Genomic DNA, 13,772 nt, shown 5'->3' with positions numbered 1-13,772 from the left:
ATCTCTCCCATCCATAGGGCAGTTGGGGCAGCTGCCATGGGCCTCCCAAAAGCTCAGGACCTGGGGCGGCTGCCCCCATTCATCCCATGGCCAGGGCGGCTCTGCAGCCGGGAGATGGAAGTCCAATGAATGCAGCGTAATGAAGTTCGCCCTGATGCTACCACCCCGGAACGGGGCGAGGCAGGTCGTTCTCCGCCTGCCCAGAAAGAGGCTTAGGGCAGCGCGACCCCAGTGGAAACCACAGGAGAACTTTCTCCCTCCTCTGACAGTCGGGAAGAGTCTGTCCCTGGGGAGGTGATGGGAAGAAGTTAGCACCGTGCGCCTGCAAAAATATAGTCTCCCCCTTAGCTTGCGGTGAGCCCGGCGCCCTGAGGGCTCACGTGGTCTCTGACAGGGTGAGGGACAATAGAATCTATTTATTTGTTCCCCGAGTCTGTAAAAGCTGCGCTCGTTGCTCTGGAGGGGGGCCGGGGAGGGACACGTGGCAGACGGGGAGAGTGCTGAGGCAGGAAGGTGCCTCCCCCAGCAGTGCCCAAGGTCGGTGTAACCCGATAGCCTGGTCGCGGAGCAGAGCTTGAGAGCCGCTCACTTGCCCCCTCTGGGCAGCAGGGTAACTTTCTCCAGTAGGTGGGTGGCAAAAAGGGAAGCAGAGCGAATGTGAGGATGGACGCGGTGGCTTCCTACCCAGGCCAGGGCTTGGCCACCAGTGGGTCTCTGTAGCCCAGGTGTAGTCGGAGTTGCACTCCTCTGGCACTGTGAGAGTTAGACCCAGTGTGCTAATCGGGCAGCACCTGGAGGGTGTGTCAGCTGTGATGCGGGGAGACGGGTTTGGGGGTTTCATGGATTTCCTCTCCCCTGGAAGCTTAGCAGGCTGAGCTGGGAACTCAGCCCAGGCCTTAAGCCTTGAAAAACAGACTGAGCATGAGAAGGATGGATGCCTTGGGGAGTGGGGCTTTTACTGGCAGGGAGACCCAAGCCAGTGAACTTCCCGGGGGGCAGGGGGGAGGTGGGCCTGTGTGTAAAGCTGATTGGCTGAGAGGGTTGTCTGTCAAGTAGCGCGCTAAGGGCGGGACTTCCTTTCTCTACATATGAAACACCCTGGCTTCCAGCTGGGGCAGAGTTGGTCGGGGTGTGATACTTGGGGCATCTGCTCCAAAACTGCCTTTTGGAAAAGTCAAGCAGGCCCAGAGATAAGTTGTCCTTGGACAGGGGTTAGCCAGAGGCCAGGGCTGAGTTGAGCTCCACCAGAGGTTTAAAAAAATACCACCCTGTCTTCAGATCAACTTTGCAGAGCAGGGAGTTAAGCAGGGGCTACCCTTGACTGCATCACAGGGTTGGGCTGAAACAATGGCCTTTCGTCAGGTCTGAGGGTCTCACATAACAGGTGCTTCTTAGGCAGATCATTCAGGCCAGGGGCTCCAGGTGGGCAGGAGATCTCGGTCTCCTTTCTCTGGGTCTCTTGTGCCTTTTGATACCAGCTGCAGCTAAATAAACAAATAAATAATAAAAAGGGAGTGTTATTCTGTTGCTTTCGCTCCAACCTGTGTCCCTCTTCAGCCTACTCTCCTGGTCTGAGGGAGCTTGGCTCCATAGGATCGTAGAATCATAGAATACTAGGGCTGGAAGGGACCTTGAGAGGCCACTGAGTCCAGCCCCCTGCCCCAATGGCAGACCAAGTACTGTCTAAACCATCTGTCTCCAGCGATGGAGATTCCACAACCTCCCTTGGCAATTTATTCCACTGTTTGACCACCCTGACAGTTAGGAACTTTTTCCTAATGTCCAGCCTAAACCTCCCTTGCTGCAGTTTCAGTCCATTGCCTCTTGTTCTATCCTCAGAGGCCAAAAAGAACAAGTTTTCTCCCTCCTCCTTATGACACCCTTTTAAATACCTGAAAACCGCTATCATGTCCCCCCTCAATCTTCTTTTTTCCAAACTAAACAAGCCCAATTCTTTCAGCCTTTCTTCATAGGTCACATTCTCTAGACCTTTAATCATTCTTGTCGCTCTTTTCTGGACCCTTTCTAATTTCTCCACATCTTTCTTGAACTGCGGTGCCCAGAACTGGACACAATACTCTAGCTGAGGCCTAACCAGCACAGAGTAGAGCGAAAGGATACCTTCTTGTGTCTTGTTCCACAACACACCTGTTAATGCATCCTAGAATCATGTTTGCTTTTTTTGCAACAGCATCACACTGTTGACTCATATTTAGTTTGTGGTCCACTATAACCCCTAGATCCCTTTCTGCTGTAATCATTCCTAGACAGTCTCTCCCCATTCTGTATGTGTGAAACTGATTGTTCCTTCCCAAGTGGAGCACTTTGCATTTGTCCTTATTAGACTTCATCCTGTTTATCTCAGACCATTTCTCCAATTTATCTAGATCATTTTGAATTATGACCCTATCCTCCAAAGCAGTTGCAACCGCTCCCAGGTTGGTATCATTTGCATACATAATAAGCGTACTTTCTATGCCAATATCTAAATCGTTGATGAAGATATTGAACAGAACTGGTCCTAAAACAGACCCCTGCAGAACCCCACTTGTTATACTTTTCCAACAGGATTGAGAACCATTAAGAACTACTCTCTGAGTACAGTTATCCAGCCAGTTATACACCCACCTTATAGTAGCCTCATCTAAATTGCATTTGCCTAGTTTTTTGATAAAAATATCATGTGAGACCATATCAAATACTTTACTAAAGTCTATATATACCACATCTACTGCTTTCCCCCTATCCACAAGGCTCGTTATCCTATCAAAGAAAGCTATCAGATTGGTTTGACATGATTTGTTCTTTACAAATCCATGCTGGATGTTCCCTATCACTTTACCACCTTCCAAGTGCTTGCAGATGATTTATTTAATGATCTGTTTTATTATCTTCCCTGGCACAGAAGTTAAGCTGACTGGCCTGTAGTTTCCTGGGTTAATCTTATTCCCCTTTTTATAGATGGGCACTATATTTGCCCTTTTCCAGTCTTCTGGAATCTCTCCTGTCTCCCATGATTTTCCAGAGATGATAGATAAAGGCTCAGATATCTCCTCTATCAGCTGTTGAGTATTCTAAGATGCATTTCATCAGGCCCTGGTGACTTGCAGACATCTAATTTTTCTAAGTGATTTTTAACTTGTTCTTTTTTTTTATTTCAACTTCTAACCCTACCCCTTTCCCACAAGCATTCACTGTTTTGGGCATTCCTTCATCAGACTTCTCAGCGAAGACCAAAACAAAGAAGTCATTAAGCATCTCTGCCATTTCCAAGTTCCCTGTTACTGTTTCTCCCTCCTCACTGAGCAGTGGCCCTACCCTGTCCCTGGTCTTCCTCTTGTTTCTAATATATTTATAAAAAGCCTTCTTGTTTCCCTTTGTGCCTGTAGCTAGTTTGAGCTCATTTTGTGCCTTAGCCTTTCTAATCTTGCTCCTGCATTCTTGTGTTGTTTGCCTATATTCACCCTTTGTAATATGTCCTTGTTTCCATTTTTTATGTGATTCCTTTGTTATTTTGAGATCATGCAAGATCTCCTGGTTAAGCCAAGGTGGTCTTTTGCCATATTTTCTATCTTTCCTACACAGCAGGATAGTTTGCTTTTGAGCCCTTAATAATGTCCCTTTGAAAAACTGCCAACTCTCCTCAGCGGTTTTTCCCCTGAGTTTTGCTTCCCATGGGACCTTACCTACCAGCTGTCTGAGTTTACCAAAATTTGCCCTCCTGAAATCCGTTACCTCTATTTTGCTGTTTTCCCTTCTTCCCTTCCTTAGAATTGTGAACTCTATGATTTCCTGGATGGGCAGGGGAGTTAGAACAGCAGCTCTCGCCCAGGCAGGAAAAGTCTTGGGCTGCAGATTTTTTGTGGCTGAGAATTAATTAATGGAAGCTCCCTCTGTGGAGGAGCCTGTGAGGGGGTGGAAGGAATGAAATCACTGCACCTGGAGGTGACATTGACACAGGCTGCCTGGGATCCAGGTGGACATCTCGTAGTGCCTGGCTCAGTCAGCAACCACAGCTTTGGGGGAAATCAGATCCTAAAATTATTATTATTATTATTACAGCAATACGTAGAGTCCCCCAGGGGAGGCCAGAACTCATTGTGCTAGGCACTTCACATACAGATAATGTCCCAGCTGGGAGGAGGAACAGCAGTGGTACAGGAAGTGGAAGTGACTTGCCCAAGGACATTCGCTCAGCAGTGGGCAGGGGCTGGTCTCCCACCGTTAGCTATTTACCGGAGTGTCAGTTGGGGACTTGTTGCATGTGAAGAGGGGCAGGCAGGATGGAGCCAGGCGACCTTTCCTCTGCTTCTGTAACCATGTGATCCTTTGTGTTTTTTAGGAGATGTCACCTCCGAGGAAAGCCAAACCACCCTGAGCGATATGAAAAACCCTGCCCCCACTACCAGCCTGCCCCCCACCAATGCCTCCACTACCAGCCTGCCCTCCACCAAAGCTGACACGTTACCCTCCACTTCCGCTAGCATCACTCCTGGTGCCTTGCCTACCTCCAGCGCCGCTGGTGGGGTGCCTGGTACCAGAACCCCATCTCCCACTGTGGCTGACATCTCACCCAACAGCAGCAATATGCCCCCTACTGGAACCACCTCGCTTCCTCCTGGTGCCCCATCGCCTCCTTCTGGTACCCCATCGCCTCCTTCTGGTACTCCATCACCTCATGTTTCTATCACCCCGCTCCCTTCTCACACTCCATCCCCAGCTCACACCAGCACTTCACCTACTACAGGTAGGGCTACCTCTGAGGTCACAGTGGTGGTGACCACCACCAGCAGCCCTACAAGTCTCCACAGTGTTGCTGCTTCCAGCTCCACAGCCACTACTGTCCTCAGTGTCCTCAGCTCCACACCTACACCTGCCACCCCCACCGTCAGTGTGGCCACCCCTGCAACCGTCCTCCCCAGAGCCACCCCTGCTGCTGGCACCCCTGATTCTGCAGCCACGTCTCCATCTCAGAAGCCCAAAACAACAGAAAACATGACAGGTATGAGCAGGGTTGTGTCTGGTTTTGTGGGGCTGCTGGCGGGGGGAAGCCAGGCTCACTTTGCAGTGGAAAATGGGTTGTGAAGCTTTTCTAATCTAGGTTAGATCATAGGTTCGTATGGAGCTCAGGTGGGCCATAGTGTTCATGAATCCACCTAGTGGCTCACAGTCTGGTTGCCAGGAGACGGGGCCTTATCACACAGTCCACCCTAGCAACTGGCCTCCTTGTTGGCAGCCTCAGCAGAAGAGGCTCAGGACCAAATGGAGCAGCGAGGCCAAAACCTTTTCTTGTCCCTAGCGGGGCCCTACGCATGCCTGTTTGAAAATTTAGCTGGTAGGCCAAGGAGGCCAGCTTCATGGGTGAGAAAAGCAGAGACTGAGGGGGGACATGATAGAGGCATATAAAATTATGACAGGTGTGGAGAGGGTGAATAAGGAGAAGTTATTTAGTTGTGCCCATAATACAAGAACTAGGGGACACCAAATGAATAATGGGTAGCAGGTTTAAAACTAATAAAAGAAAGTTCTTCTTCACTCAGCTCATCGTTAACCTGTGGAACTCCTTGCCAGAGGAGACTATGAAGGCTGGGACTATAACAGACTTTAAGAAAGAGCTAGATAAATTCATGGAGGTTAGGTGCATAAAAGGCTATTAGCCAAGGGTAGGAATGGTGTCCCTGGCCTCTGATTGTCAAAGGCTGGAGATGGATGGCAGGAGACAAATCGCTTGATTATTGTCTTCGGTCCACCCCCTCTGGGGCACCTGGCATCGGCAGACAGGCTACTGCTCTGGGTGGACCTTTGGTCTGACTCAGTATGGCCGTTCTTATGTTCTTATGAGTCAGATGCAGGAATGAAAAGCTCAGTGTACGGGAGATAGGTAGGATAGGGGTGGGCCTGAAGGGCCCTGCAAATGAAGTCAAACAATTTGACAAGGTGGACAAGGAGGAGGCATCAGAGAGCCTCCCAGAAAGGGACGATGTGGTCAACACACCAGGATAGGATGGTGCTTGTTGCAGAATACTGTTTGTCAAGGTCAGAAAGGATGACGTTGCTCTTATCGAGATGAGAGATTATGAGAGTTTTAGTTGTGCAGAGGGATAGACAAAGCTGCCTCTTCCAGAGGTTCTCCGGAAAGAATCAGCAAATTCTAGGCGTAGGCTGGCCATGAGGATGCAGACACAGATCTGAATCAAGGAGGATGCCCAGGTTCCAGGCCTGTGATCAAGAGAGGACGTTACAAAGAGATTTTCCTGGCAGTGGGGGGCAGGTGTTTGAGTTCTCTTAGCCCATTTGCACTTGAGCTGAAGGCTAGACATCCACCTGGTGTCAGAGAGGCTGGCTGAGATTTGAGTTGGAATTGAACCAGCCAGAGCAGGAGTAGAGAGGGAGAGCTATGAGTCATCAGCACAGAGAGGGTAGGTGAATTTGTGTTTACAGGAGAAATTACCCAGGGGTAAGCTATAGAGGGAGACGAGAAGGGGACCAAAGATGGACCCTTGTGGAAGAAATACTTGTGATCCTTCAGGAAGTGATATGCATGGGCAGCGTTCCCTCTGATTTTTTTCCATCAAAGGGCAGAATAAATTTTATTATGGGCACCGAATCATGTTCAGGTGTGCACCACCAATAGAAGTACATGCTGCCGGCCGTGGCTGGCTGTAAGCATTCTGCTGTTCACCTGGGCAGCACGCTCCTGGGTGGCTGCCCAAGCATTCAGCTTACAGGGACCTCTGTCCATGGGAGGTATTAGCTGACACCCTCACCCATCTCAGCTTCCCTCTAATCCCTCCAAGCGTGGGTGGCATAAATCAGGAGCCCTCAGGCCGCGGAGGGGGGAGTTTTCATCTCAAGGAAACGTAACAATCCCACAGCAAGATTTTACGTAACATTTTTCTAGCCTCTTTCCCTCTCCTCCCTGCACACCAGCCCTGTTCTTTTTTTAAATCAACACCACTAAAGAAATTCCTGGACATAAATGTCAAGATTCAGGTCGGGCTGTCAATAAATGTCTGGTAAACATTAGGAGGGGAGCCTTCCCGGGCAATTCACTGTTCATTCCTCCTCGTGATGCTTGTCCGCGTGTCACCTTCTTATGGGGCTTCGGTATAATTTATCGGTCTTGTTTGTTTGTGTTTTGATGTGTAGTACCAGGCTCAAGTTCTCCGACAGAAAAGGAGCAGTCCACCCAGAGCGGACAGCAGTCAATAAAGCCCGAGGCTACTAAGGACAGTTCTACCAAACCTGGGGTGACTGTGATTACCACCACACGACAGTCTGATGATGTACGACAAACATCCTCCTCAAGACCTGAAACTGTGGTCTCCATTACAGCCAGCACACCTCTGAGCCGCGATGTTCCACCTCCTCAGCCTCTGCCCCACAACCAGGTAATGCCTGAACCAGCAGGAGAGAAGCTCAGTCCTCTTGGGCATCTTTGTTTACATTATGCGGTGGCAATCGAGCCACCAGCCATCAATTTATCGTGTCTGCTGAGACATGATAAATTGATCTCCGAGTGTGCTTCCGTTAATGTTGGTACTCCACCAAAATGAGAAGAGTGTTGCTAAGAGAAGGTGTTGATAAGAGGGCGGCCCCCACTGACCTTAACGCACACAAGACGTCACAGTGGTTAAGTCAACTTCAGCTGTGCTATTTGCATAGCTATAGTAGATCAGCAGCACAGGGTGGTATAGACAAGTCTAAGAGTATCACGCTTTATGGCACTGGAACATGCCATGTTCAGTAGGTGAGATCAGGTCTGTCTCTGGTGGCTGGACCATGGAAAAGACACAAGTCCTACTACTGCTGTGGACAAGTTAGAGATGTAGGCAGCCAAAACCTGTGTTACCCCTATTAGTGACTTGCTCTGGAGTTTGAGTCCTGGCTCAGGCGCAGAGGCAGGAACATGAGCATGGAGGCCATGTTTAAGGCAAACAAATAGATGCTGAGGGAGTCCTGGTATCTGTGGGGTTCAAGCAGGAGTTTTGAGGATTGAAGTGCACTCAAAACTGGGACTTAGGTTTCTAAATCTGGGGTTCAGGCACCCTGCAGTGTTGTGACGCCAGCCCTGAATGACTTGGGGATGTATTTGATTGTGACGGCTTTGGACTGAAGCCACGTCTGGTCTTTCGACTTACTCTGTAAATTGCGCATGCTATAAACAGCCGCAGAAGTTAGATGATGAGCTAAGACACAAACTGCTTCAGGCACAGAAGAGGGGACCACGGCCCAGGAAGCAGGGGGAGGGAACCATATCTGGGGCATTGTTTTCATTATGGATGTGTGCACATTATGTCAGACTCCCATGTATTACGTGACAGTCTGTGACTCCGGAACACGCGAATGAGACCCTGATCTCCCCTTCTGACCTCTTGCCCTAAGTCCACCTTGGCGCATGCACTAGTAAATACACATCTGACAACAGCTTCCTGGTTAGAACTACCCAGCTGGTAAGGACACATAGATATAAAGGGTTGGGAGCAGAGGTGGGAAAAGTACCCTCAAAGTTACTTGAGTAAAAGTGCAGCAGCTTTCATTTCTGGACACTCGAGTACAATCAGGATGTGACATGAGTGTGTGCGTACTTTTACTCAAGTAGCTTTTCAGAGGGACACCAGTAACTTGTACCTAAGAACATTCCCCTCACCAACACAGCAGTTAATTTCACTCCCATAACTTTTGGGGTACTTTTTCCATCTCTGGCTGGGGGATAGGGATTCTGGAAACCTGTCAGGACTTTCCCATCCCTGCCTCGTGAGTTATATTCATGGATTCTAAGGCAGAAAGGACCATCCCATCAGACCTGCCTAACACAGGCTATAGCATGGATTAGAGCGTTTGCAACCCTGTGGCTCTGATCAAGCTGCAGCAGCAGTGACTGGGTGTCCCTCCACCATGCAGAAATCACTTGATTTGTTTTCCCCCACAGGTTGTGTGTGAAGCCCAGAGTCCGTCCAATGAACCGAAAGTCTTTCTAATGCTGAATGAGACCAGACCCTGCGTGAGTACCCTCCTTTATATACAACACTCCTTTGTCCTTGGCTACAATGTTACCCACACCAAATTCACTGTCACTCACATACGCTGGGAGCAACCACCCTTACATGTTCCTAGGACTCAGGCATAACCCCCTCCGTATAAGCACCCTCCCCATTGCTGGGGATCAGGCATAATCTTACACTCTTGTGAGTTTGCAGATCTTGTAACAGTGAAAGAGCCTTGACCAGTAATATCCTCCTTAACGTCTGTTTAAACAATCATCAACAAACAGAATACACACATGAAGAGTACTCATACAATTGCTTACTACTCCTCGTATTGCCTTGATTGCCATTCAGGATTGGGTCCATCTGGAAGGGACTCCAGTTTCTGCACAATGTCATTGGCTCAGAGATAAGGTCTAGCAGCTCTAATCTTGGTTCTGCGACCTGGAGTTCGTTCCCAAAGAACTTCCTTTTGGACCCCAGTTCATATAGGCCATGTCTACACGTGCACGCTACTTCGAAGTAGCGGCGCCAACTTCGAAATAGCGCCCGTCACGGCTACACGTGTTGGGCGCTATTTCGAAGTTGAAATCGACGTTAGGCGGCGAGATGTCGAAGTCGCTAACCCCATGAGGGGATGGGAATAGCGCCCTACTTCGGAGTTGAACATCGAAGTAGGGCATGTGTAGACGATCCGCATCCCGCAACATCGAAATAGCGGGGTCCGCCATGGCGGCCATCAGCTGAGGGGTTGAGAGACGCTCTCTCTCCAGCCCCTGTGGGGCTCTATTGTCACCGTGTGCAGCAGCCCTTAGCCCAGGGCTTCTGGCTGCTGCTGCTGCAGCTGGGGATCCATGCTGCATGCACAGGGTCTGCAACCAGTTGTCGGCTCTGTGGATCTTGTATTGTTTAGTGCAACTGTGTCTGGGAGGGGCCCTTTAAGGGAGCGGCTTGCTGTTGAGTCCGTCCTGTGACCCTGTCTGCAGCTGTTCCTGGCACCCTTATTTCGATGTGTGCTACTTTGGCGTGTAGACGTTCCCTCGCAGCGCCTATTTCGATGTGGTGCTGCCCAACGTCGAAGTTGAACGTCGACGTTGCCAGCCCTGGAGGACGTGTAGACGTTAGTCAAAGAAATAGACTATTTCAATGTCGCTACATCGTTTCGATGTAGCGTGCACGTGTAGACGTACCCTTAGTGAAACTTGAGTCCTGCTTAGCTACACCTTAGCCAGTCATTTTACTAAAATTGTACTAACCAATCCTAACCTAACTTAAACCCTTGTACTCTGGGTGGAGTCATCTACAAGTCTCCTCCACTTCACTCTGTCTCAGGACAAAACTTCTGGGAGTAACCCATGTTTAACCAAGTGTCCACGTTGTCTGAGGTCTTCCTCTTCTATGGTTTCCTTGTGGGTTCCATGTGAGAGCTTGATGGATTCTGCTGAATGGGGGTTTTCTGAGAGTGTGGCCTGGCCATCCCCACTTTCTTCTCTCGATTTGAACCTCAAGTGGTTCTTGTCCTGCTCTGTTCCCAAGCTCCTCATTTGTGACCAACTCTTGTCATTTGAAATCCTAACCTACTGAAACAGGATTATCTAACCAGTCAGACCCCCCACCTTACTTGATGTACACCTAGTAAAATTAATTACATAGTTCACAATAGCAATTAAAAAGCTGGACAGAGATCATACAGGCAAGCAAGGGGGAATGGGCACCGCAACAATAGAGCAATAAAGAAATGAGGGGTTCACAGCCCCAGCTATCGATGTGTAGTTTTTTGTCAGGCAGAACCCTATCGCACGAAGCTGTCTTTAGCCATTGGGAGATTTGTTTCTTTATCAAGTTACATTGGGTGCCCTGAGGCTGGGTTCTCCTTCTGTACACCTTGGTATCACACCACTGTAATGTAATTTAGATACAATGTGAGGCTGTGACTTTTGGCTTCTCACTCAGTGGCTGCGACTTTATCAGTCTGCCTGCAGACAAAGGCCGTAGGCTTTAGGCTACATGGGAAAAGACCTTATTCTCACACTTACAACAGCAGCAACTTCCCTGCAATCATGCTGCAGCTGTCAGCTCCCAGATCTCAAAGCACTTGACAAGCTATAGGCGCAGGAATGATTTCAACAGCTACCAAAATACGATTACTTCGTTCAGGGATGGAAAATAACAACTGAAGTACGAAACAGGGTACATCTGCACTTACCAGGAGATCGACCCGCTCAGAGTCAATATTCTGGAGTTTGATTTCGCACATCTAGTGGGACGCGTGAAATTCAACTACCTGTGATCGACAGTCAACCCCTGTACACCTCATTCTCACGAGGAGAAAGGCGGTCGATGGGAGAGTGTCTCCTCTCAATCTCCCTCAGTGAGGACGGCCAGATAAGTCGATCATAGATATATCAATTCCATCTACACCGTTGCCATAGCTGGAATTGCATATCTAGGAATGACTTTAAGGTCTAGTGTAGACCTGCCCCAAGTAAGCCCAGAGACCTGAAACTGCTGCAGGAGTTACAGATGCGCTATAGTTCCCGAGTAGGAAGATGGCCAAAAAACAAGCAGTAACCATCCCAAGTTAGTTGGGAAAAGTTCAGATGCAGTTTTAAAGACCAGGGTAAAATCCTACCTCCATGAAAGTCCATTGGAGTTTTGCCACTAACTTGCCTGGCACCAGAACGTCCTGTCAGAAGTGGCCCTGATTCTGGATTTATATCTCATCGATGAGATGAAACTTCCAGGTGCAAACTGCCCTCCAACCACATGTTGGGGTGCTTGCTCAATACAGAGTAATCAGCAGTCACTGCTGAGCCGCCAGCACCATTCAGCACAGCGCTAAGTGGCTTCTTGGTTGTTTTTTTAATATCTCCCATCCAAATATTAGCACAGACGGACCTTGTTTATTGCATGAGACCTAAGAATATCACAGCAGAAGCTAACCTGTCTGCTTACTTGCCATGCAACAAATGACTGTTACAATCCCTGCAATCCGACGCTTGCTGTGTAATAGTCAAAATGCCCTCTTAGACCAAGGGGCCAGGCGCAGTTACAATCCTGTACCTCTCAGGACTAGCCAAAAGTGCCTCACAGCTCTGGAAAACTACCATTGCAGCTACAAGTTTCATTTCCCTCTATGGTGGGCTGTAAGAGTGGACACACGTCACATCTTTCTGATCACCCTCTTGTCTGCCTGCCTCCCCTTCACTGCTGACATGATTTTAACAGCCAATTTCTGTGAGGTAGATGCCCCCATTCTCTTCTTGCTTCCATGGAGGAGGATCAGGGGCAATTCCCCTGAGGGGAGGGGAGTTACCACTGTAAAACTGCTATAGGTAAATGGGTAAGCCAGCATTTAGCTCTTCTGCCAGGAGCACTTGGAATCTTTCTGAATGTGGCCCTCACCGCAGCTCATGGAGCCCTCACTTCTCATTCACCGTCACAGCAGCCTTGTGGCTACCACGACAGAGGCTTGTCTCGGAAAGGGATTTAGTTGCCTGTTGTTTCGGCTGTCTGTAAGGTGGCGTAGCACCTTGGAAAAGAGGAGGAGCCAGCGTTGTGCGATCAGCCAGCTTGCCACAGTACGCTAGCAGCTGCTTCGTGTTTGTGGAGCCGGTTCAGAGTTGCTCTAGAACGGTCTAAAGCTCTGGGTTCTAAATACTGAGTCAGAGGGAGGGAGGACTGCTGGGTCTTTTTCGTGGCTCTGCTTGTGTGGCCTCAGAGGGGCCAGTTAAACTTCCCTTGTGTCTGTGGAAGACAGGGAGACACAGTCACTGAAAGTCTGTAAAGCGCACTGAGGCCCTTCCATGAGAGTCCGTTGTGTGGTTTTTTTCATACTGATCACGGCAGTTCTAATGCTAACAAGCTCCCTCCTTATTTCTCAGCCTGTCGGCCCCTGTCCATCACCATCTCCTCTGTGTGTGTGTTTGTCTGTGTGTGTCTGTGTGTGTGCACGCACATGTGCGCTTTATTTGACAGGTGAAGATGTTCCCTCCTGGATCCAGCTTGCCCCCCACCCCCGGGGGATGGAGCTTACAGGGACTCAGAAGTAGTTTTGAAGCACCATCGATTCCCTTTCTGACCATGCCGGCTTCCAAACATGCCTCACGGAGGCCCTGAAAATGGCAGGGACTCTGGGAGTGGTAGCCATGCACATTGCTGAGAGGCCAGGCCTCTGAGTCACTTCTGGCCTCTTAATAATATAAAGGCTGGCCAGCTGCCCCTTGAAAGCACTCTGGTGAGGTTGGCACCAGCTTGGACCTAGATCACAGCCTGGTACGCAAGATCTGTGTTGGGAAATGACTCACTGCTGCCACCAGCTGGTCGTCAGTCACCACTTCTTTTTCTTGCTGCTACATAACTGTACAGTAGGCAGTCCGTCGTGTCCGACGATGACGTCTTGAGCTTGCACAGGCTCATCGGTTGTGGACTCGCATGTGGCTGAGGAGTCCAAGCTTTGACCGGCCTGGGCGTTCACAGTGGGGAGCAAGGGAATTGTCCTGGCTCTGTTGGTGCAGCGGCTGGTGTTGCTTTCTTCTTCTCACGAGCATCAATGAGGCGTATGCGTTGCTGCTCTTCAAAGTTGTCATATGCATGTTGTACGAGAGCACGCCAGCCTGTCCGGTCTTTTGCATGCTGCTCTAGCTGACCTGGTTTTAAACAAGCATGAGCAATGTTGGCCTTCATGCAGTCTTTATTCCTCTTGCGAGGCCTGCCTTGATTCCTTTTGCCCTGGGAGAGTTCACCGTAGAGGAGTTGCTTAGGGATTCTTGACTCCTCCATTCG

The 13,772-nt window shown here is 49.5% G+C and overlaps 1 protein-coding gene across 1 annotated transcript in view; it reads left to right on the top strand.

Moving 5' to 3' along the window:
• PODXL (podocalyxin like) overlaps nt 1–13,772 on the top strand; it is a 95,414-nt gene that overhangs the window by 50,927 nt on the left and 30,715 nt on the right. The window contains exons 2-4 of the mRNA XM_074975708.1: nt 4,343–5,002; nt 7,150–7,391; nt 8,933–9,004. Coding sequence (XP_074831809.1) covers nt 4,343–5,002; nt 7,150–7,391; nt 8,933–9,004 — 974 coding nt within the window. The remainder of the gene's footprint in view (nt 1–4,342; nt 5,003–7,149; nt 7,392–8,932; nt 9,005–13,772) is intronic.

The sequence above is a fragment of the Carettochelys insculpta genome, chromosome 1 (assembly GCF_033958435.1).
Source record: "Carettochelys insculpta isolate YL-2023 chromosome 1, ASM3395843v1, whole genome shotgun sequence".
Lineage (NCBI taxonomy): Eukaryota > Metazoa > Chordata > Testudines > Carettochelyidae > Carettochelys > Carettochelys insculpta.
Note: the sequence above shows the minus strand (reverse complement) of the source record. Positions and strands in the feature narration are given on the sequence as shown.